The sequence below is a fragment of the Montipora foliosa genome, unplaced genomic scaffold (genome assembly GCF_036669935.1).
Source record: "Montipora foliosa isolate CH-2021 unplaced genomic scaffold, ASM3666993v2 scaffold_172, whole genome shotgun sequence".
NCBI classification, from domain to species: domain Eukaryota; kingdom Metazoa; phylum Cnidaria; class Anthozoa; order Scleractinia; family Acroporidae; genus Montipora; species Montipora foliosa.
This window is the reverse complement of record NW_027179474.1, coordinates 28,992-52,500: the sequence shown is the minus strand read 5'-3', so window position 1 is coordinate 52,500 and position 23,509 is coordinate 28,992. Positions and strand designations below refer to the sequence as shown.

The window sequence follows — 23,509 nt, the reverse complement described above, 5'->3', positions numbered from 1 at the left end:
ACCCTGTGAAACCCTGAAGGAATTTGTGGTGGTTAAGGCGCGCCTGGAATGCCGCGAAAAAGCTGATTTTGAATGGTGAAAGAACATAAGAACAGAGTCGAGGTGTGGGGGAATACTTCGCTTTTTTTTTTTACCAGACGTAAACAAGGAAATCCAAAGTATTCCCTACATTTCAGCACTGTTTTGTCATACGCCATCAGGAAGCGAACACTACTACGTGGACAAAATTCTTTGGGACCGTCATTCAAAACTCGTAATTATCCATGATTTCAAAATTACTTTCAAAAGCAAATAATACAAATGATTTAAAAACTCAAGTGCAGTTCTCCTCTTCCCCACCTTATACAGTGTTGAAAGCCTGAAAAACTGCGGGTGAATGTTTGCAACGTTGTGGGTGGGGCGGGAGGAGGGGCGACTATTTGCTTCGCGTGTTTTGCATTCTGTTCAACTTCTTCACTCTTTATAAAGTTAACACACAAATAATTTACTCGTTGTCTAAACGTAGAGTCAAGAATCGAAAATCTTAAAGTGCCATTACGACGAACATTTTTGTTTTTTTTTCGATTTTTTCAACGTCAATTAGGTCAATATGTTCAAAATAATACAATGCATTTAAATTTGGAACGATAGAGGCGAGATAAGTCGGGAAATAGCTAGCCCAAAACCGCTAAAAATTTGTCGGTCATTAATCGGACGGCAGTGGAGAAGCCTCCGATTGATTTGTAAGCAGTCTTGACGCAAGAGTTGGCTCGTGACGTCATACGCGCATCGTTTCGTGGGCGTTTGAAAAAGCGAACAAGTCGATCAAGGAGTAATATATATGATATCAGCTAAAAGTAACTCGGTGATCTCTCACATCTCATAGGCGGTATGGGAAATTAGCCGCGTTTATTTTGAGCGTTGCGCATATGACTCCAGACCCCAGGCAATCCAGCTACACCCAACCCTTTTCCTAGCTCACGGTCATTTGCCCTTCGAGTAATGGCGGACAGCGAAAACCGAAAAACTACGTTACAATAATTATACTTTCCGTGAGAATTTTGAGATAAAAATTAGCATGATACCTATTTAGTACGTCTATTTTCAAAATCTAAAGAAAAAAGGACATGCAAAATTTTCATCGTAGTGGCACTTCAAGGGAATTACTTCCCAACGAACTGTTAGGTAGATCCTAATAAACTATAATTTGTTCTTCCTTCTTCCTTCACAAGCTAGGCTTCAATTCACCCACAAAAGGCAATTAAAGGTTCATTTCAGGTCTTTAGTAGAGACATTAAATATAAATTAAATATCTCATTTGTGTACTTTAAGTAAGCTTTAAACCCAGTTAAATCGATTATTTCATCCTGTGCTGAAGTCTGATGTTCATGGCACTTTTAGTCTTGTCTCGTTATCTTCACTTCATTCTGTTTCTTGTTGTTGTTTCTTTTGACAGGACAATTAACACCCATATAATATCAGTGTCAATATTTCCTCCTGCAAAAGCAGAATTGGTAAAAAATGTCACCTTGGTGTTTAAGAACTTGAAGGTATCAGTTATTACATAATACACGCATTTTGCATTTTGCGTTCTCGCATATGATCCATTATAGAGGACAGACGCATAGCTGGCGTCATAAAAAAACAATCACCGAAGACGCCAAATTGCGGTCACTCTCGACCCCAGAGCTCTTCTCTTGACCGAGGGAGAGAAGAGCTCTAGGGAACCCTGAAACAAAGTGTCTTCTCATTGGTTTTCGTGAAGAACAATCAAAAGCGTCTCTAATTGGTGCATTCATGTTAGCACGAGGAGTGAGCAGGCGCTGTAAGGTTTAAATAGCCAATTTTTGGCTGTAAGAACCCTACGGCGCATGTTCTCCTACACGGAGTTTCCCAGAGCCTTGGGTCTGGTGACGAGAATGAATTGTGATAAGAACGTCCGTGACACCGCCTCGTATGCCACGTTTTTGTTCTTGCCACATTTTGACGTCATTTGCGACCTATTACTGAACAGACGCACGCGGTCGGTTAAAATTCCTTTTGGCTAATAAATCAATGGACCTCAACAGTAACCCATGACCTGGAGCCTACAACTCTACTTTGTTCGTGTCACGGCGTTTTCACAGACCGATTTATTTTTAGATTGAATTTCTCGCGAATGAGACTCCCACAGGAGCCCGATGACCAATTACAAGAAATTAAGCTGACGTCATAAGGTCACCGAACCGGACGTGCCTTTGTTTTTTCGGGAAAAGATAGTCTAAAAATAGATCGGTCTGTAAAAATGCCGTTACATAGGCCCAGTATGGGAGCTGTAGGCTCCGGGTCATGGGTTTCTGATCTCAATCTTTCGTGAAAAAGAGCATCATCCTTGAAAAGAAATGAATCGGTATGTGTGGAGATTAGCAGATAAATAATAAACTCATGCATGATCTGTGTAATACTGATCGCTCGCCTATCTCTGATTGTAGTTTAACTGATTTTGTCTTTAAAATGTAAATTTGACACATTCAAAAGGGAAGAAATACGATGGTGTTTAGTTAGAAGGTCTGGAAAATTAGGACTTGATCAATTTCTTCTTCTGTAGCTTCGAAGACGCGCCTATTGTCTATTAGAGAATTTAACTAAATTTAATCTTGTAGCTTTCGTCAGAGCAGAGTCTTAATTGCTTTTAATGGAATGGATAGTTGCACAAGTTCCAAGAAGTTTACTTGACTTTAGTCCGCAGGAAACGATAGAGAATGTGTGTTCTGGAATCTCTCAGAAAGCAAGTAAGAAAACTTAAAGTGTATATGACAGATTTTTCTTTATTTACTCAATCGAAACATCATTTTTGATATTTAAACTAGACTCACCATAAAAGCGTACAATGGGTTGCCTGTTGTACGTGTTACACAAAAACAGAAGGCACTGAATTGGGTGGTATTGAACTTCAGGGTTCCAGTTAATTTTTTCAAGTGGGGGGTCATTAAGACCATTTGAGGGTCACCCGCATATCGCTCCAGCAGAGGCCCTTTGGCTCATACGTTCACACCTTTAATTATTTTGTATTATTAAATTCTCAACCTCGGATAATGCAATTCTCGTGCTGTGATTGGTTCACTCAATCTCGGTTATCAGCTGATATACCTTAGTTTGACCTTATATGGTAAATGATTTCGCTTAGCGTTGCTAAACTAAAAACGTTTACGTCAGAAAGCGAAATTTCTTTCGGTATAAAGCAAAAGAAAAACGTTTTTGTGGAAAGTTTGGATCACTTTCGAAGCTTAGAGATACGCGAAAAGGTAAGAAATGTTTTTGTGATGAGCCTGCGTCTGTCTGACCACGAGGTATTACACAACATCGCATCTTCATCAACTTTTTGCGATTTCGCTAGGATTTTCTCGCTTTTTTCGCTCGTATTTCGTACTTCTAAACTTTTGGAGTTTAAGGAATTTAATAAAACAATTATTCCATTCGCGCTTGTTGAATATGAGAGTGGTTATAGCCAACTCGGCGCTACGCACCTCGTTGGCTATTTACCATCTCATATCCAACGCGCGCTCATGGAATAATTGTTGAATATCCTGTCCCATTTCGAGGTGTTTTAGTTTTTAAGCTTTGGTAATAAATTCAGTTTAAAGATAACAAAACACGCTCTTGAGTAAAATTCACTCGTTTCTTCTCAGATTGAGGAAAAAAAAACAGTTTTTATAGATAGCTCTGAATCGAATTCTCATCTAAAGATTAATGACAATCGATCGTAAAAAGACGAAGATTTCTGCAATCTCTGACTTTTTTGATGCTTTGTCAAAAAGGAAGAAATTGATCACGTGCTAGGCAACCATAAAGGTGCACGTAATCACCTTGTGTCAACTAAATGAACTGCGGGAAAGCACGTTAATCGTTCGTCGTTTTCAGAGTAAAACAACGTCTTTGGTTTTTTAATTTTGTTGTAATATTTAACTGAATATTTAGATTTCATCTGTCGGGTCAGTAAGCCTTCTTTGTCAGGTTCCTGAGGACGTATCTATTTTGACTTCAGCGTGAACTATTTACACAATCGCGAGGTTGAGCGGCCAGGTAATTGAAAATCTGAACATCTATGAGATACAAAAACAGACTTGCGAATTATCGCAAATCACAATGCTGACAAGCACAAAAGCAGAAGAAATGGTTAAAAAATATAAAGTTTGTTACTATCTGTTTTGGGTTAGAGTAATTGCCACGCAAATGATGTAATTTCATGACACTCAAAATTCACAAAAAGCGTGAGTTCCATTTAAACAAATTTCGCACTGGAAAGTCATAGCAATAAAATGGATTGACCAGGAAGTTAAAGAATATTGTTGGCGTCCCAAATAAATTTCATCTTATCCCCTACAATGACAAAATCATTTGTCAGAGAAATAAAATTCCTGTCTCCTCGCGTATCACATTTCAACGCACGTATGCAAATTTGTTAACATATTTCCACCGCGTCCCGTTTCCCGCGAATTTGTTCTTCTTTCAAATGCATTGTATTGACAAAAATATTATTTCTCGTCAAGCGTTCCATCTTTTATAACCGCTAAATATAAAGATTTTTTAGCGATCTGTCCGTAGATATTTTTTCATAATTTGATATTCTCTATCAAAATTTGCACAACAGTCAAATCACAAAAATAGCAACGCACGCAACAAGTTTAGTCGCATTTATCTCTTCGTCGAATTCTCATGCTTAACACAGGAATTTTTCGTTATTGTGAAAATCTTTCTCTATTCGTTAGCAATCATCCTTTCAAATTTCAGCGAAAATCGACCGGTCCGCGAATATTTTACGTTGTTATCTAATCACTCTGCAGTGAAACGAAAACAAAATAATTTATAACTTAGTATAAGGAAGAAAACACCAGTCATAGGAGGGGGCATCTCGTTTATTGATCAGACATAAATTGCCCTAGGATAGTAATAAACACTGAAAATAACTAAAAACAAAATTTCCGAAATGAACTGATCAAAAGCGGAGATGCCGTCGAAGTGACAACTCCTAACGGACAAACTCCTTAAATATTAACTACTTAGCATAAATATGTAACCTGCATGCCAACGAAATCTACATACCAGCACAAAACTATCTTACAATAACAACGTGAAAAATTATATTTGTTATCTAATCACTCTGCAGTGAAACGAAAACAAAATAATTTATAACTTAGTATAAGGAAGAAAACACCAGTCATAGGAGGGGGCATCTCGTTTATTGATCAGACATAAATTGCCCCATTTCGAAGATAAAGCACAATTTAAAGAGAACTATAGACCTAAGGAACGAGAAACTGAGAGAAGAGAATTGATGTTATCTTTAACATAGCCATCCTTGGCACGATCCGATTTCCAACGACCATGTCGTTTAAACAAACGATCGCTGATGCCAGCGTTTGCAGCGGCGGAGGCGCCACCTGATCTTAAGCTGTAAAAACCATAACTAGACTTAGGAAAACCTAGTTCAACTAAAGAATTAAGCAAAAGCTCCCTAGCCCTAGAATAGGATATAGGTCGTGAACCTAGAGAATAACTAAGAGTGGACTTATGATAAACAAGATTGCGAAATACAAAGTCACTAGAATTACAATTCAAACAAGCGAGATGAAAATAACGATAAAGTATCGTATAAGGACAAGTGACAGTACCCGTCCTAGCCAAAAGAACTGAAGAACCATCCCTATATACGTCAGTCTTACTACTGGCAATAGTAATCTTAACATACTCCGAATTTTGGAAATTTACATCACAACAGCGCAACTTAGCTAGCTCGTCAAAGCGTAAAAATGCACAATAAGCAGTGACAAATAAAGCTGCAATTCGGAAACTAGACAGGTTAGCAGATGGCGAGGCATACTTTAAACAAATTGACGAAATCATCTCAGGAGTAACTGGCTCCTTTTTAACTACTGGTTTAGCTGAAATCCGAATACCAGCCTCGAGAATGTTCTTCACCAGAGGATCTTGACAGGGATCGGGAAAACCATAGAGCTTATTAGCCCACGAAATACCACAAGATGCAGACTGAAGTACGGAAGAGCTTGTATCACCTCGAATAAGATGCTCTAGGTAAAGAGCGACGTCTAACGGCCTTGTAGGCAAAGCCGTGATCTCGGGGAAGCAAGATGCCCAGACTCTGAATTTCTGAAAAGACCTGGAATACTGATCAATGGTGCGTGGAGCCTTGGACTGCAATGCACGAGCCGGAAGAGAACTGGCAAGTCTTCGGAGTTCAGGATTCTGTAGGGTGGAACTAATCTGCGCAAAAGCAATATCACCTTGTGCAGGAAGAAACAAAAATAGAACAAGAATTTTTTAGTCTAACAAGGGCTACTACCAGCGGCGTCCAGAGTAAATCAAATGTGCAAAAACCCAGTGGAAAAACAAATAAACACACAAAGCCAAGTGGCAAACACTTAAATTCCAATAACTGATAAAACAAAAAATACAATCTAATTGCTTAGATTTAATTAGCCCCATTAATACATCCAGAGTAAAACAAGTGTGCAAATGCCCAGTGGCAAAACAAATAAACACACAAAGCCAAGTGGCAAACACTTAAATTCCAATAGCTGATAAAACAAAAAATACAATCTAATTGCTTAGATTTATTTAGCCCCATTAATACATCCAGAGTAAATCAAGTGTGCAAAAAGCCCAGTGGCGAAACAAATAAACACACAAAGCCAAGTGGCAAACAGTTTAATTCCAACAGATGAAAATCACAAAAAAAAAAAAAAAAAAAAAAAAAAAAAAATAATTGCTTAGATTTAATTGGCGCCATTAATACGCAAGAAAAGGACAGACGAACTAAAATTATCAGAACCAAAAATACAATTCTTATTAACGCCGTGAACAAAAACTCGCTTCCCTTCAGCAACGTAAAGGAAGTCAACAATATAACTACGGAAAGAACGATCTTCATTAATGATGGATGGCCAAAAAATGGCAGACGGCCAATAAGGGACCACAAGGGCGCCTACGCACTTACATAATTTGACATGCTCAATAACTTGAGTGACAAGGCAAACAGGAGGGACCAACCAACAGTTCTCACCTTGCCAGCTATGACTAAGAGCATCTACACCCAAAGTGTTGGGACTGTAAAAGCGCGAATAGAACCTAGGCAACTTAGTATTTGCATAACTAGCAAAACAATCTACAGTGAAAGGACCCCATCGAGAATCTATTGCACGAAAATAATCGTTGGAAACACACCAGTCGTCAAAATCAACGATCTTACTGTAATAATCAGCTTTCTGATAAAGCGTACGAGGAATCCATTCCACTGACAACCTAATACCATGAGCTGAAGACAAACAGAAAATATCCTTAGCAATAGTATTTAAATGTGGCTTATTGCTCCCGGAATCTGTAATGAACGCTACAGCTTTATTATCAGTATAAAGCTTAACAGAGGAATTATGCAAAATGGGAGCAAAACTTCTCAACGCAAAACTAACAGACTTCAATTCCCTCCAAGTGGAGCTTTGCTTCATTTCAAGATCATCAAAATTCTTGTGGGCAACAAGAAACCCGTCGACCTCAACATAAATGTAAGAAGCGCAAGCAACGTCACTAGCGTCGGAATAGACAATGTGATGAGGAACATTAACTGGATAGACAAAAGGTCTAGAATTAAGTGCCCGAGCATTGGCACACCAATTATTTAACTCAGAAATAGCTTCATCAGTAAGAAAAACCCCGGCATTCCAAGATGCTCTATCTACAATAACAGAATGCAATGCTTTCGTCATAATCTTGCAAATATGGCCAAAAACAAGCATACAGGAAATGATACGCCCGGTAACCTGAGCCAGCATCCTGGCAGTTACTACACGAGAACTAGAAACCTCCCCTATGGACGCAAGCAGAACTGATATCTTATCTTCAGGAATAGACAACAAGCCCCGAGCAAAATCCCAGTGAAAACCAAGCCAGCGAAGCAACTGACTAGGGATCCACATACACTTATCCTTATTTGGGACGAACCCCGAGCTAATTAAATCAGAATGCACCAACAAAGATTGTCGAAGGCAAGTATCCTTCGTACCACATACTCCCAGACCGTCATCTAAATAAACTACAATGCGGAGGGCCTGAGAACGCCAATGCTTGACGAGGGGACGCATAACTTTGGTGAAAATATAAGGGCCCGTAGAAAGACCAAAGGGCAGGACGACAAACTTAAAATACTTCCGAACCCCATTGAAAACCCACGAAAAACCGAGAAATCTTTGATGTGTGGGGTAAATTTCAACATGATGATACCCAGACTTAATATCGAAAGAATAAGCCCACAAATTAGAAAGAGACTCGCCAATCAAAAAATTTAGCATAGACTGAGCATCCTCAAACTTAATTTTGGACTTATTCACAAAGAAATTAACATGCCTAAGATCCAATATAAGCCTCGTCTTACCACTTGACTGTACAGAAACAGACAATGGGTTAACCACGTCAGGCGGGCGAGTACACGAAACAATAGAGCCAACCCTAAGTAACTCCTGAATAGCGGATTCTACAAAATCACTCTCACCCAAAGCTGAGCGATTATTATTAAGAAAAACAATTGTAGGTTCCCGTGAAAAGGGAATCTTATAACCAAAACTTAAGGTATCTAAAATAAACTTAGAGGCACCAATGCTTTGCCAAAAGGAAATATTAGCTTTAAGCCTACCCTTAACAATAACTTGACTAGAGCCTTCAAAATATTCTGCAAAGTAAGAATCAAGAGAAATGTGATCCAAGTCAAAGTCAAAGTCAGAGTACTTATCTGGACCCAATCGTGCAAAAACATTTGCCAAATCAGACGGTGGTTGACTTTGTGGACGTTGAACTGGCGGCAGTGCTGGGGAGACTAGATCTTGTTTTGTAGAACAAAGGACAGGCTGGCGAATTAGACCAGTGTCCTCGCTGATTGCAGTTAAAGCAGATGTCAGAAGGCTGGACGTGTCGGGCGGCACGAAAGGGCTGATGAAAATAAGAGCGGTGAGCAGAAAATGGAAAAGACGTAACGGCAGAAGTCGAAGATCCAGGGACTTTTACAGCCTGAAAATCTCGGAATTTAGCAGCATTTGAGAACCTTGAAACACGAGATCTGCCGGAAGACTTCTGCTTAATCTTGGTAAACGCACGACGCTCAGCTGCCCGAAGTTTCTTCTCGTCTTCCGAATTTTCAGCGAGTTCGTCGGACTCATATTCTTCAACTGCAGCCCAGCCAGCGGGACTTTTATCAGCAAAGCGGATCAACTTAATGCGTTTCTCAAGGTCAGACTTGGCCTTTTGGAGATGTTCTTGAACAGCCAGCAGGTTTCCCTCGGACAGATTAGAGATAGCCAGATCAAGGCAGTCAAGGAGCTGTGTATTAAACTCAAACTGGATTCTGTTACCTTTAAATTGAAGTGAACTAGCTGCCTTAGAGTCTGTTTTCAATTTCTTTAGTTCTCGCCGAGTTTCCACCTCGCGTTCGTCCAAGGAGCGCTTGAAATCGCCAAATGTTTTCTGCAACTTCGAATCAAGAAGGGAAGAAATCAGCGAGATCGTCTCGGAATTAGAAAAGTCTATCTGTTGAGGTTGGAATGATGCAGTTTCCGGCGGTGGATTAGACATAGCACGAAAATAAACTAAAAACAAAATTTCCGAAATGAACTGATCAAAAGCGGAGATGCCGTCGAAGTGACAACTCCTAACGGACAAACTCCTTAAATATTAACTACTTAGCATAAATATGTAACCTGCATGCCAACGAAATCTACATACCAGCACAAAACTATCTTACAATAACAACGTGAAAAATTATATAGTGTCTTTTCAATGGGAAGTCAAAAGGCCAAGTGGATATTATGCATAACAGGGCAAGTTCGGGCGATCAAGTTGAGCGTGTGACCCGTTATAAATTTTTTTTTCTCAAAATGTTCCCGAATCGTCAAGTATCACCAAAGAAGACAAGTCTGGCGACGAGTCTGCATGGTATATTAATATTTAATAAGTTAACACAACAGAAAGACGCTTACTTCATTTTGACACGAAAAGGCTTTACTATTGCCATAAAAACTACCAGTTAAGCTCGCATATTACACAACATGATGAATTCATAAGGCCACCTTTTCCAGCGAAATATTTTTTGAAACAAACAACATATTTGCTATTAGAGGCTTAAAGACAAGAAACTCAATCGTTTCAAATTACCATACGTAATTCCAACAAAACAAGCCGCCAACACACTCCGTGTCAAAAACACAACTAAATAAATCTCCCACCAGTGTTCAGCATCAAATCCTTTACTGAAAAACCCTTTACTTGAATTATCAAGCAAAAAATGGGCAACAAGATTTCTTTCAAATAATTTTTGACTAACAAGAATTAGTGAAATTTCTAATTGTTACCGGAAGACTGTGCATAATTGAGTACAAACAATTAAATTCAATTCCTTCTCTGTCTTTGTTAAACCCATAAGTTACTAGAGAATTTTCCATTTTATTTCAGTGTTGTACAAAACACCACACTTGTACAATATTGGAACTACAGCTCACTTTGATTACGGCTCGACGGGCGACAGATTGTTGTCGAAGTCCATTACTCGTCGCTTTTAAGATTCCAGATATTTTTATCACCGCCTGTCTTGTTTATCAAATTTAAATTACGTTCCATTCTTTAGCTCCATGTAAGGGTACATTTTGTTTAAAGATCCTCGAAAACGCCATTTGCGTTTCAATCTTCGACGCCATTGCAGGTTAATGAAATATTCTACTGTGTCAAACCAGAGAAATCTACGCCTTTCTACTACCCCCTGAAATCCTACCAAAATACGCGCGGGAGACTCTACGCACAAAGACACCACTTAGCAAGGGAGTGATAGGAGAGACTTTCCCCGCCACGGAAAAAAAAAATAGAAAAAGAAAAAAAGGAAAACGAACAAATCCCACCCATTTTACGACTGGGATACCCAGTAAAAAACCCAAATATTCCATACCGATTTCCAGCCTTTTAAAAATCGGAGTTTTCACTTCCAAGGGACGGGGGATAAAAAACCGCGCTCGTAAGGAGACTGGGAATAGCAGGCCAGTGATGTCAATTGCCCGAAGAGGAAAATACCATAATATTCTTTGTTTGTCTACCCAAATTTTGCATAAGCATTGTTTCTAGTTTCTCTTGGGGCTTGATCCCAAGAGAATACAAAACTGCTTCAATCAAAACTTGAATAGACAAACCAGGATAACAGTCTCCTTACCAGCGCGGTTTTGTATCCCTCCTCTTTCCCGGAACTGAAAATCCAATTTTTCAGGCTAAAGGCCGCACGGAAGGAGAATCGATATGGAATTTTTTTCATTGATTTTATCTCAGAAAACCATGATCTTTCAAATGAGTAAATAAAGAAACATCTGTCATAGACCCTTTAAACAATATTTGTGTAATATTTAACACATATTCTTTGAAATCGAGGTGAATAGTGGTAAAATATTTACCGAGCCGCAAAGCGGTGAGGTAAATATTTAAAAGAATAATTGTTTTAGTATATACTCACGAAGTGATCTCAACATCAATCGCAGAAAAAAACCATCCAAAGTCGATTTAATTGGCATCTCAATTCATGCGTGGAAAACGTGCAAACGGCACAAAGCATGCGCGAAAGTGTTTACAGAAGCTTCAAATATGGCAAATCTAAATAACCTTCGTTAAAATCCTCGTCACAAACAGCAAAATGGTCATTTAGCACCGTTTAAATCAGCAATCTAAATCGAAAGTCTGGTTGTAAAAACATTTTCACCGTTCGATTAAAGTTTTTGAGTTTCATTTGAAATGGAAATTGAAAGTGCAGTTGGTAAAGGATCCACATGAAATGGTGGCTATAATTGAAGTGAGCGTTAGTTTGTTGTAAAATGACCCGTCTTGTTCCTTGCAACCATGTGGAACTTTCTTAAACATTTTTTAAATTCCTCGATTTCACTAAGAAATTCGTTTTGGTGGGCGACCAGCCCTACAAGAGAGAATTACTCCGAGTGAAACAAATTGTTGGCCTGAAGATTGTTTAATTTTCAGCAATAATTATCTGGAAAAACGAAGTCAAACACTGGTTGGCAAAAGTATGAACTCTTCTCTTACCTTTGAAAACTTTCAGGCCAAATTTTGTGGCCTTCTTTGTCTTCTGTAGCACAGCATCATCTTGGACATGGTCAGCTGAAGCCTTGTTTTGACAGGTGTCAATTGATCATAAAATGACTTACACACACTAGCTGAAATACAGCCGCCTGGCTGAGTTGTAAACTTGAGCTTGCAATATGGTCACGTGATTCTGGTCACATTGATATACATGGGCAAGCGGATGTATGATCATATGGGGACCAAAATCAAATATAGTACATCACTAAAATCAAATCAAATCTACGTTGTATCGGCTTTTGCTTAAAATATTTAGTTTCTCAACCAAAACCAAATTTTCTCGCACAGATGAGTTATCATATTTTCTTACCCATGGTGCTCCGCGAAAAGTATTATATTTCCCTTTTCGCTGAGATAACTTTGTTTTGATTGGCTTTTACAACAGTGGGCGTGCTGAATCTCCCAAGGGAGGCTTTCCATAAGTAAAATCGAGCCAATCATGACGCACAGCGCGGGAAACGCGCGGGAAACTCCGAATAGTTACCTTGGTTGGTTAAGACGACTGCTCGGGAGTTTTGAGCTTATCACCGAGCGCAGCACTGCAAAACCTAAACAATCCCGAAATTACTGTCGACACCAATTGAAGATTATTTTACAAACTGTTCATTGGATACACTAACATTTCTCTATTCATTAAGATGGTCAGGCGACGGTTGTTACGTCAATTTTACACCCGGCAGCTCAGAAACAACGTGTGTTTGCAACCATTTAACACATTTTGCAGTGCTTATGGACCTCACAAATGTTGATGCTAAACTCGTAAGTGCACATAAATCTGTAATCGTTTCCATAATAGTCAAATAATTTCAAAAAACATCAAATGTCGGGTATGAAACGAAAGAAGCGAGACCAGCACTACAAGATAAGTACACCGTTTGTATTTATAGAGTTCAAATAAACTAAAGTTTGTACTTTTGTTTTATAAATACCAACAGTAACTTCCAATATACATAATGTATATGTAATATGTATGTATTATGTGTTAGAAAAAAAACCAGTAAAGGCAAACCGAGAAAAATAACACACGTGTTAGATGCTTGGGTTACGGAACTTGCCTGCCATTAGAGCAGTGTAAAACATGTTTCGATCAGCCTTAGCGAATAGGGTCAATGACGATGAGATGTTCATTCATATCTGTACCTTTAAATGTTATGTGATGTGAATTGTGTTGTCCTCAGCTGTTCTTCATGAATTATTAATGAATTTTCACAATCTTTAACAGTCTCAAACGGACAGGAACCTATTGGAGATCCTCACGTACGTTGGCTTGGGATTGTCTATCCTGGGATCTGTCATCACTATAATCAGCCACTGGTTGCTAACGTACGTCACAAAAATATATGAAATAAATCATCTGAAGAGTTTCTACGTGGAGTTGTGTTTGTGATATGCAACCAATCTATATAGGCATAAGTCACAAAGACGTAATAGTAATAGGCCATTTACACGATTGTATCATTTTATTAAGGATCTTACGAATCGACGACCTTTGCAAGACGGCGCCGTTAGGTTGCGTGACATGTCTGCTACGCATGCCTCCATGAGCACTTGCCGGGAGTCACGCCAAAGTTGACGACATTGAAAATAGGAATATATTTGTGTTAATATTGTCTTTGAAAAGGCCCCTTGGGGAAAGTCAATAAAGTATGTAAATGCAAATGTAAATGTAAACTTCTTATGCATGTGTCTCAAGCGCTATGCATGAGGCTTTAAATTTCGCTAGCGCTTTTATTTTTAGTTGGACTATTCGCCATGGTGCAGCAGAAGGTCGTCACTTAAATAACATGCCCCTAAATGTGATACTTGATGACCCGGCAAAAACACCTGGAGCATCAAGACGAATTTTGACAACTAAGCTTCCCGCTATTTACAATTAAAAGATAAGAAGATAAAATTTTAAAACAATTAAAAGACAAATGGTCATCTCGTCAGGCAGCTGAAGCTGTTCAGTACGTTTAGAAATATCCTCCCTAGGCCTGTAGAAACGAAACTGAGCTTTGCATTCATCGTTTGGTTTCTCATTCGAATCGAAGCTTCCATGGTTTGTGTGTGAAAATCTTATAAAAGTACAAATTCTACAGGACGGTGACGCGGTACCATGAGGTGACCCAACAGCGCCGTCGTGCGAACGTCGTCGACTCGTAAGCTCCCTATTATCAAGATCAGAAAGCTTTAAAAATGTAGTAGTAGTATTAAGATTTTTCTCCTTTTAATGGAAAAAAAAAGACAATTGGTCGAGTTTGTTTGAGACTAGAAGCTACTCAAAGTACTTTCGAAGGAGGGACTGTGGCCCAGTGGCTAGGGCGGTTGCTTCGAGATCCAGAGCTTATGAGGTCTGAACCTTTATTGAATTTGATCCCTGGTTCAACTTCTCGGCTGCACTTGATTCTTAAAACAGTTTTTGTTCTGCTGCATAATTATATGTTTCATTTGTCCAAAGAAGCCCCTGTGGGGAGTGGTCAGTTAAATATGAATGTGTATGTGACATGTGCCGTTATGCAAATGATCTGGGTACAAATGTTGAGGGGCAATCAAAAGGACAAAGGTGGCTAATAAGGTATCTATTTCAGTTTTGCGTCATCCGTCATAACGGCGATACCACTGACGGTGGTAACAAAAGAAAGTGAAGTGTAAAAACGAATAAAGGTGGGGCGGGGGGAGGGGGGCGGGGAAGGAGAAAGGGGCTCTAATAGAACATTTACAGCAGTGGCCCGTTCGCCCACCTCCGTTGCATAATTAACAAATAATTGATGTGTGAGTTCATGTTCTTTTTGTTTACTTTTCTCTAGAGAGATGATTTCGCCTTTATTCCAGATTCGTGTGAGCTTGATGTCCTCTCTATTGACAGGACAAATTACCTTTCTTGTTGGAATTAATGCCACGGCCAATAAGGTTAGAAAAAACCGAATGAATGAGAAAAATGGATGAGAGAAAGACGAGGCGAACAAAAGGAAAAACAGACTGTCTAATTACGTAGGATGTGAGGCGAGCGCCCTAAGTAGTTACTATATCGAATTGATACGCTATAATGCGTTAGGTTGGCGAGGTGAAGCTGCTGTGTGTATATAAAATGTTACCCTCGACGGTCATTAATAACTAACCATTATTATCAATACGCCAGGCCAAATGACAAAATGCCCTCTGTAAAACGCGCCATTTTGTGGGCCAAACGAGAAATGCCCGGATTGAAATGCATTTGCCCCCCTGATTCTAATTAACTGCGCATGCAGAGATGTCAAACAACGTCGCTCGGCCAATGAGATCCTGAGGATACCATTTCAATGCCAAAGTTAGCGCGAATTATTGTTGATGTGGTTTTCTTTTTTTTAACTCTTTTTTTTTCTCAATTTTTGCTCGTTTAGCTGATCGTATTATAGCAACAACTTTCCATACCATAGATTCATGCTACATCTCTGTTAAACATTTTTTCTTATTAAATGAATTTGTACGATTTCGCCTTGTGTATACACCTTATTCCAAAATGGCCGCCATTTTAGTATTCTTTTGTTTCCATGCAAATTGACCCTTATAGCCTCGTTCAAGGTTAAATAATCTAGTGAATTTTACGTTTGAAAGCGAGGCCATAAGAGCCAATTTCCATGGAAACAAAAGAATAGTAAAATGGCTGCCATTTTGGAATAAGGTGTATTAATAATAATGATTAATTACATGACTTTTGTAGGGCATATAGTTTATTTGTGGCCCGAGCGGTCATGTAATTGCCTAATTCTCGAAACGAGTGCCAAGGGGGTGCATGGAATGACCGTTGTGTTATGTATTTGTCAAAAAGTATCACACATGACTGTGGCATATCAATTTTAGTCACAACTGTTCGAAAATGGTTTAGGATGACTAATTGGTGCGTACTCTTGCTTTGCCACTGTTTCGCAACCGAGCCATAAACTGAACTGAGAAAAGCAAAGGAAAGGAAAGGAAAGGAACTTTATTTAAGTGTCTAGTCGTTCTAGCGCTGGAGCGCTAATTGGGGACACTGTAAACTGAAATTAACAATTAACACAAATCAAGTCAAATGTTGGTTTTTGAGGAGAGGGGAAACCGGAGTACCCGGAGAAAACCTCTCGGTGCAGAGTAGAGAACCAACAAACTCAACCCACATCTGACGCAGAGTCAGAGAATCGAACCCAGGCCACACTGGTGGGAAAGGAGTGCTCTCACCACTGCGCCATCCCTGCACAAGGGCCGAAACAAGGGCCTGCACAAGGGCCGAAACTCACACTAAGGCCCCCGAAAACGGGCCAGCTAGTTCGTCAGGGGTATGAAGCGTAGGCCCTGTACTGCATGTATTAATAAAACTGATTTGTTAATAATCATCATCAAAGAAACCAAACACTTGTCGCAAAGACTCGGCGTTATGGTATTATCTAGGACTCGTCGAAAGTCCCGAAACCTTTCACGCCTTTTTCGAGTGGCATAACTCTCTATGTACTTTATGAACGGAGAGTCACCAAACTTCATAGCCATTTTGCTTTTCGTTATTTTGAAAGCATATCAAACAGTCATCTTGTCAAAAGAATTGGATAGTAGTTTTGTAAATGCCCTTCCTGGTCCGAAAAGATTTCGGGACGTTGGAGAAACGGGGCCCTGGTTATAATAGCAAACTCCAGATTGGAGCACAAACGCTATTACGAATTGGAATTCTATGTTCTGCACATGCGCACTAGCTTTGGATCGCGCTATTTTTTTCTTTGTGCATCAACTCATACTCCACTCTACAGGTCCCTCATGCCTTGGAAGGGAGGTTACGGATCCTAGTACATCTGTTCTTGCAGTCAATCGCACCAATGACCGGTTTCTGAATTATATTTTACAGGGCGCCTGTGTGGCGGCAGCAGCTTTAATGCAGTACTTTTTTATGGCAGCTTTATGCTGGATGCTGGTGGAGGGAATTTATCTTTACTTGTTCACTGTTGAGGTCTACAACGTTAGCCACAAAATGCTCGTGTATCATCTCTTGTCATGGGGTAAGCCCATAATGGTTAAAATCAAACTGTATCGATTTCGTAACTCCTTCAACGTATCATAAAATACTTCTATATACTATTTTAACTACAACTGCTTTTAATCGCGCGATCTCATTGGCTAATTTGCCGTTGGCGATAAGAGTCTAGACAACGGTGCTCGCCTCATGCTCGCGTCAATTTATCACGCAAAGTAATAGCCGATCAGGAGCGCTCATTTTGGGAAATAAACCAATCATATTGCGCGAAAGTCATAGACAACGCTTGCTCTTTCTTTGTGTCATGATTTTGGTCACGCTCTGAAATAAACGCTTTCTTTGGCGTTGAATATATCGAAATTGGTTTAGCGTTGTCTCTACTTTTATCGAACACGATATTCTCATCACGGTGATAAAAACCTGTTGTGGACTTAATCGGCTGCGTCTCCTGAGTCAACAACATTTTGACCACTTCGATTTGTTAAGTTGTTGCATTTGCAAGTGAAGTGCTGCGAATGAGACGTGGAAGTATTGAGTAATATTTGCACAACTTTTAAAGCTTGCAGTTGTATTTAATGCATTGAAACAACCAGTAAGCAATGATTTAAGACAATTTTTTATTGACTCAACTGCATAAAAGATGTCTTTTTTCTAAGTATTCTCTTAAAATATTATTTCCCGTAAAATGTTGCATCTTTTAGGTTCAAATAAATGCTCAAAATGAAGATTTAACGTTCTTTCGGTAGAATTCTTTCGGTAGAATTCTCCACTCTTCAGCAATCTCCCTTTCATATTTCAGAGAAATCGACCTTCCGCGAATATTTTATGATTGTTTTTAGCGACGTGATGAAAGGGATGCAGGCAAAAGCGATAACGTAACTTACGCGTCGCCAGAAGTGCTGATTTTTTTGTCACAATATGCCTCCCAATCAAAAAGTATCATCTCATAAACCCTGAAATTATTCTGAAAGGTTATTCTACGCAAAAAGTAGATAAGGTTGAGAGTGGAAAACAAGTTGACGGCCGAAGTTATAGACAAGCCACGTGGAATACTAATGATCGATGTCTGCGCAACAGAGTCAGAAGTGTATAATTTTTCACATGAATATCGGTTACGATTGCGATGTTTTGTAATAAAAACCAACCAGATGCCTTCGCTAGGCTCCAAAGAGGCTCTCCATGTAATTATTCCGTGATTGGCGACCAAAATTCCTTTTTTTCTTCTTCGACTGTGGACGCCACTTTTGTCTCGCTGGAGGATCACAGAATGACATCAAAATCATCAGGACAGACAGACAGACAGACAAAAAATAGACAAATCGAGATTTTTCCTGGCATATAGAGCACACAGGGAGACCGTCAAGATTAGTGTTGCTGCTCGCTTTGCGGCTCGCAGCAATAATGACATTCCATATCATAAGATAACACAGACAATTAAAACAATGAATCTAAGCATTATGACCATAATCATTCTACTGAGAGATATGTTTCATGTTAACTTCAGTGAATGAAATGACAGATTTACTTTTCCGGCGATGTTGACTCGGGAATATTCGAAAAAATCCGAGTACTCCTTGGCAGAGTCTAACCTACGACTTTCCAGTTACGAGTTCGGATGCTTTAATGGCTCGGCTCCCACGGTCTTTTGTAGCTCGGTGGTAGAGAATCCGAACTAGTAATCGGAAGGTTGTGGGTATAGATTCGACTCCTGCAAAGAAGCACTCGGATTTTTTCGAGTATCCTCGAGTCTACATAGAAAATAAGATTTTTCATCATCATCGTCATTATTATCTTCTTAATCAAATATTAACATACGCTGAGCCGGGCGCTCATTTTCCTCCATTGCTTGCTTGCTCGCTCGCTCACTCCCTCGCTCTCTCACTCACTCACTCACTCACTCACTCACTCACTCACTCACTCACTCACTCACTCACTCACTCACTCACTCACTCACTCACTCACTCACTCACTCACTCACTCACTCACTCACTCACTCCCTCGCTCTCTCACTCACTCTCTCTCTCACTCACTCACTCACTCACTCACTCACTCACTCACAAATGAGCTCCATTCTCTCCTTTCAACACACGATGTTGTTTTCAAAAGCCTTAATGATGAGGATAAAATTAGGTATTTACTTACCCTAGAAAACGAAAGCACTTCAAAGATAATAGGTAAATACACATATTTAATGTTTCAGAAGAGAAAAGACTTCCTAAATGCAAAATAATTAAAATAATAATGTTATACCAATTGTATTACAAGTAATTGTATGATCTTTTTAGTTAATTAGTTATTCAAGTAGATATCATCACCTTTATTGTAACGAGACCGATACCTCCCTTTGGAGAGTAAGGCGCAATAAAGATTTACTGTTTACTGTTTTACTCACTCACTCACTCACTCACTCACTCATTCACTCACTCACTCACTTACACACAAAGAAGTCAAATTCGACTACCAATTGGAAGACTATCTCAAAACTATCAGAAACCCAGCACATAGAATAAGTATGACAAAATTGCGTCTGGGGGTTCATAGCTTACGAATACAGACTGGGAAATACGAAAATAGAGGTGCACCAATCCCAGTAGATGGAAGAACGTGTTTAGTCTGCAATAGAGGCTATATAGAAGATGAGCGGCACTTCTTGATGTATTGCCCAGGGTACGATAACATTAGAAATGAGCTCCATTCTCTCCTTTCAACACACGATGTTGTTTTCAAAAGCCTTAATGATGAGGATAAAATACGGTATTTACTTACCCTAGAAAACGAAAGCACTTCAAAGATAATAGGTAAATACACATATTTAATGTTTCAGAAGAGAAAAGACTTCCTAAATGCAAAATAATTAAAATAATAATTTTATACCAATTGTATTACATGTAATTGTATGATCTTTTTAGTTAATTAGTTATTCTAGTAGATATCATCACCTTTATTGTAACGAGACCGATACCTCCCTTTGGAGAGTAAGGCGCAATAAAGATTTACTGTTTACTGTTTTACTCACTCACTCACTCACTCACTCACTCACTCACTCACTCACTCACTCACAATGGCGGTTAGCACAGAGCACTAGAGAGCCTAAATCGGTGATGTAAGTGACTCAGTAAAGATACTCAAACACGCTACACAAAAGGACATAAAAGAAACAAATGACACCTTCGACATGCCAGGAGGAAAACAGTCCAGACAAGCTTTGTTCGAGGAAATTAATTTTAAGCTATACAATGATGGCGACAAAACCACGGCATTCATGACAAGCACAGAGAATTTGCCGCTGTGGATAAGATGTCTCGATGACTTTTACTGAGCCCGAGACGACAATGCTCAAGAAACATACGAAATTGAATGGAGCAAAAGTGATCAGCAAGCCAAGGTGATGGCTCAAATCCAAGAGCAAGATCCTCCAGACATAGCACGTGGCGCGACAAGATTGGGCAATCTCACTATTTCTTTTTACCTAACAACCTACCGCGTCTTGATCCAGGGCAACCACTGCGGTTATTGGTGTAAGGAAATTTTTCCGCAATTGAAGGAAACCGTTGAAAAAGAGCGGACCGATGAAAACTACGGAAACTCCAAATCATTAGATGACCTTTTGGCCACTATTATTAATGGCGCCCTGTCTGACAGTAAAGAAACTGAGACCGATAGTTTCATAACCACTCAATCATCCAGTCAGTGCTTATCACCCCAGAACTCTAGGAGAAGAAGCTTACCAAGCACTCCTGGTGGATTTGATCACAAAGAAATCCAGTCTGTAAAATCTTCAATAGCAAAAGTAATTGAAGAAAATGTCACGCTTAAAGAAACGCTTCACAGCACGACACGCACTCTGCAAGATCTTCAAGCTACAATTAAATCGACAACAGCTGAATTGCAACAGTCCAAAACTGAAACTCAACGATGTTATGAATTAATTATCAAAGAGCGCTCATTGCGTGAGTCCATCGAAACAGAACTTCAGAACCACTTCAAGAATTTCGCAGCGTACAAAGCGAAGACAACTCAAGAGATGACACAACTATTTGCCCGCGTTCGAACAGCAGAAGAGAAAGCAGAACAAGCCAATGATCATGATGAAACGATACAGCAAAGGAACACATCTGTGATGGAAGAAAACGTGTTAATTCAAAAAAGAGTGGATGATATTGAGAAAGAATTGAATTCTATCCAAGAGAGCATTTTTAATGGTGAAGTTGTCGCACACCGGAAATCATTATCTCGAGAATCCATTGTCCTTTCGCCTGAAAACGACAGACCCCCAGCCAGCTCCCAAGATCAACGGAAACAAGTTACTCAAGAACAAAAAGCCTTCAAGAAAATAAAACCCGTCGGAGACACCATTATTTTTGGTGATTCTAACACGCGCGGCCTTGAAAGCCGTAGATTGACCATGGGCATTGGATCACTTAGCGGCGCAACGTTTGATTCAGCTATCAATTATCTACAAAGTGATGCCACACCAGACGAAGCTGTCAAGCGTGTCATTTTTCACCTGGGCACCAACCATATCCACACAGAATCTACTACTGAGAGCCTGAGAGATAAATTGAATATCCTAGTCACAGAATCACGCTCCAAGTTCCCAAATGCCAAAACTGCCTTCTGCAAAATCCCACCACAATTCAACAACAATGGAGATACCAAGAACGACAGTATCGCTCAATTAAACGAGGAAATGAAACTGCTGGATGTGGAATTTATAGATGTTAAAGCGACGGAGGCAAGCCTTTTTACACGTGACGGAAAGCATTATAACAAGCGAGGTCTTGCTGTTTTGGCTGGCGCACTAATACAATGGGCAAGAAAAAATGGACACTCTTCCACTTCGCCACGATCTAAGCAACAGTCACATAATCCAAGAGGAAAACATTTCAACACTCGACCAAATGGAACTAGGAACCTATCAAGGGACCCGTCACAGCAATTGCTGAATTTACTTCTGGCTACACTTCAAAACGGTCGATGAACATAAAAGCGGAAATGAACAGTAAGCTTTACTTTAATAGTCACTTCTTTCACCAGCTTATGCAAATCAATCTAGTCGTATTTATTCGACTGATATTATTCTATTAATTTTTTACGTAGTCCAACAGTTATCGTTTATTTTTTAACGTACTTTAATTTATCTAATCATTACATTGTACTATTATTTCTTCAAGATGAATAATCAAAATAACGTATTTAATATAATTTCTTGGAATATTCAAGGCCTAAAAACTAGGCTTAAACCGACGAAACAAACCGTCTCGAATACCAAATTGAACATTAAATCAATTAAATCTAAGCTACCCAAAGTTGATATTATCTGTCTCCAACACTGGAAAACTTGAACCATTTACAGACTTCCAAAAAGTTGGTAAAATCTCTGTTAAATGTCCACATTTTCTTTGTAAATTACAATCTCTGTAAATTTGCACACTTACAGAGATTTTGTAACTCCATAAAAAGTCTGTAAAATTTAACACATTTTCGTCCTTACGATGACATAAAATGTGTACAAAATCTCAATAAAATCTATGTAAATTGAAGGAAAAATTTACAGAGATTTTATGCGATAAGTACAAAATGTCTGTAAAATCTCTTTACTTTCTCTGTAAAATTTACACGAGAAAAAATCTCTGTAAATCCATCCATATAAAATGTCAGTGTTATCTCTGTAAAAAGTGAGTGAGAAGAATGCATGAAATATCTATAAAATGTCCACAAAAACCCTAAAAAAACTGGAGGGGAAAAGTATGTGAAATGTTTTTAAAATGTTGGTGTTTTAGTGCACAAAATCTCAGCAAAATTTTCACAATATCTCTGTAAATTAAGTATTTAAAACCTGACAGAAGGCAGGAAATGTCTGTAAAACTGGAGGGGTAAAGTATGTGAAATGTTTTTAAAATGTTGGTGTTTTAGCGCACAAAATCTCAGCAAAATGTTTACAATATCTCTGTAAATAATAGCATTTAAAACCTGACGTTAAGCCACTAAATGTTAATAAAAAGTGAAATGGATGAAAGGTTAGTCGATTTTACGTAGAAAAAAGAACAAGTTCTAGAGTTTGGGAATGCATAAATTTTTATTTCAAATCTAAAAATAATCATTTGTTTATATTACTTTCAATAGAATCCAAGTGTACAATAAAATTCTTGCAATAAGTTCAATAAAATAATTCAATTAATAACATGAGTTACCATAGCAACTTTTTCTACCATGCCAAAATGGTGTCCACTTTCAAAAAAACCCACGTCCTATGATTGCGATTTGTCAACCATGATTTATAGCTGATGAAATGGTACAATGTATACTCGTGAAACTTGGGAATAATTCCACTTGTGTTTTGTCCAAAATCAAATAATTTTTCTTGCCTTAAGGCTTAAGAAATTATTTGATTTTGGACAAAGCATG

General features: G+C 38.9%; 3 protein-coding genes across 3 annotated transcripts in view; 2 read left to right on the top strand and 1 right to left on the bottom strand.

Annotated features, from left to right (window-relative positions):
• The window catches only part of LOC137986266 (adhesion G protein-coupled receptor L4-like), a 22,632-nt gene extending 7,560 nt beyond the window's left edge, over positions 1–15,072 (top strand). The window contains exons 3-7 of the mRNA XM_068833494.1: positions 1,436–1,529; positions 2,701–2,750; positions 12,783–12,903; positions 13,367–13,467; positions 14,934–15,072. Of these exons, the coding sequence (XP_068689595.1) occupies positions 1,436–1,529; positions 2,701–2,750; positions 12,783–12,903; positions 13,367–13,467; positions 14,934–15,072 (505 nt within the window). The remainder of the gene's footprint in view (positions 1–1,435; positions 1,530–2,700; positions 2,751–12,782; positions 12,904–13,366; positions 13,468–14,933) is intronic.
• Positions 8,791–9,731, bottom strand: LOC137986263 (uncharacterized). Its single transcript, XM_068833492.1, has one exon. The coding sequence runs from the start codon at positions 9,592–9,594 to the stop codon at positions 8,791–8,793; it is 804 nt and encodes a 267-aa protein (XP_068689593.1). The 5' UTR covers positions 9,595–9,731.
• A 5,417-nt stretch (positions 15,073–20,489) lies between the features above and the next one.
• LOC137986265 (uncharacterized) lies at positions 20,490–22,082 on the top strand. The gene has a single exon (XM_068833493.1). It carries the CDS (start codon positions 20,490–20,492, stop codon positions 22,080–22,082), a length of 1,593 nt encoding a protein of 530 aa, XP_068689594.1.
• The last annotated feature ends 1,427 nt before the right edge of the window (positions 22,083–23,509 follow it).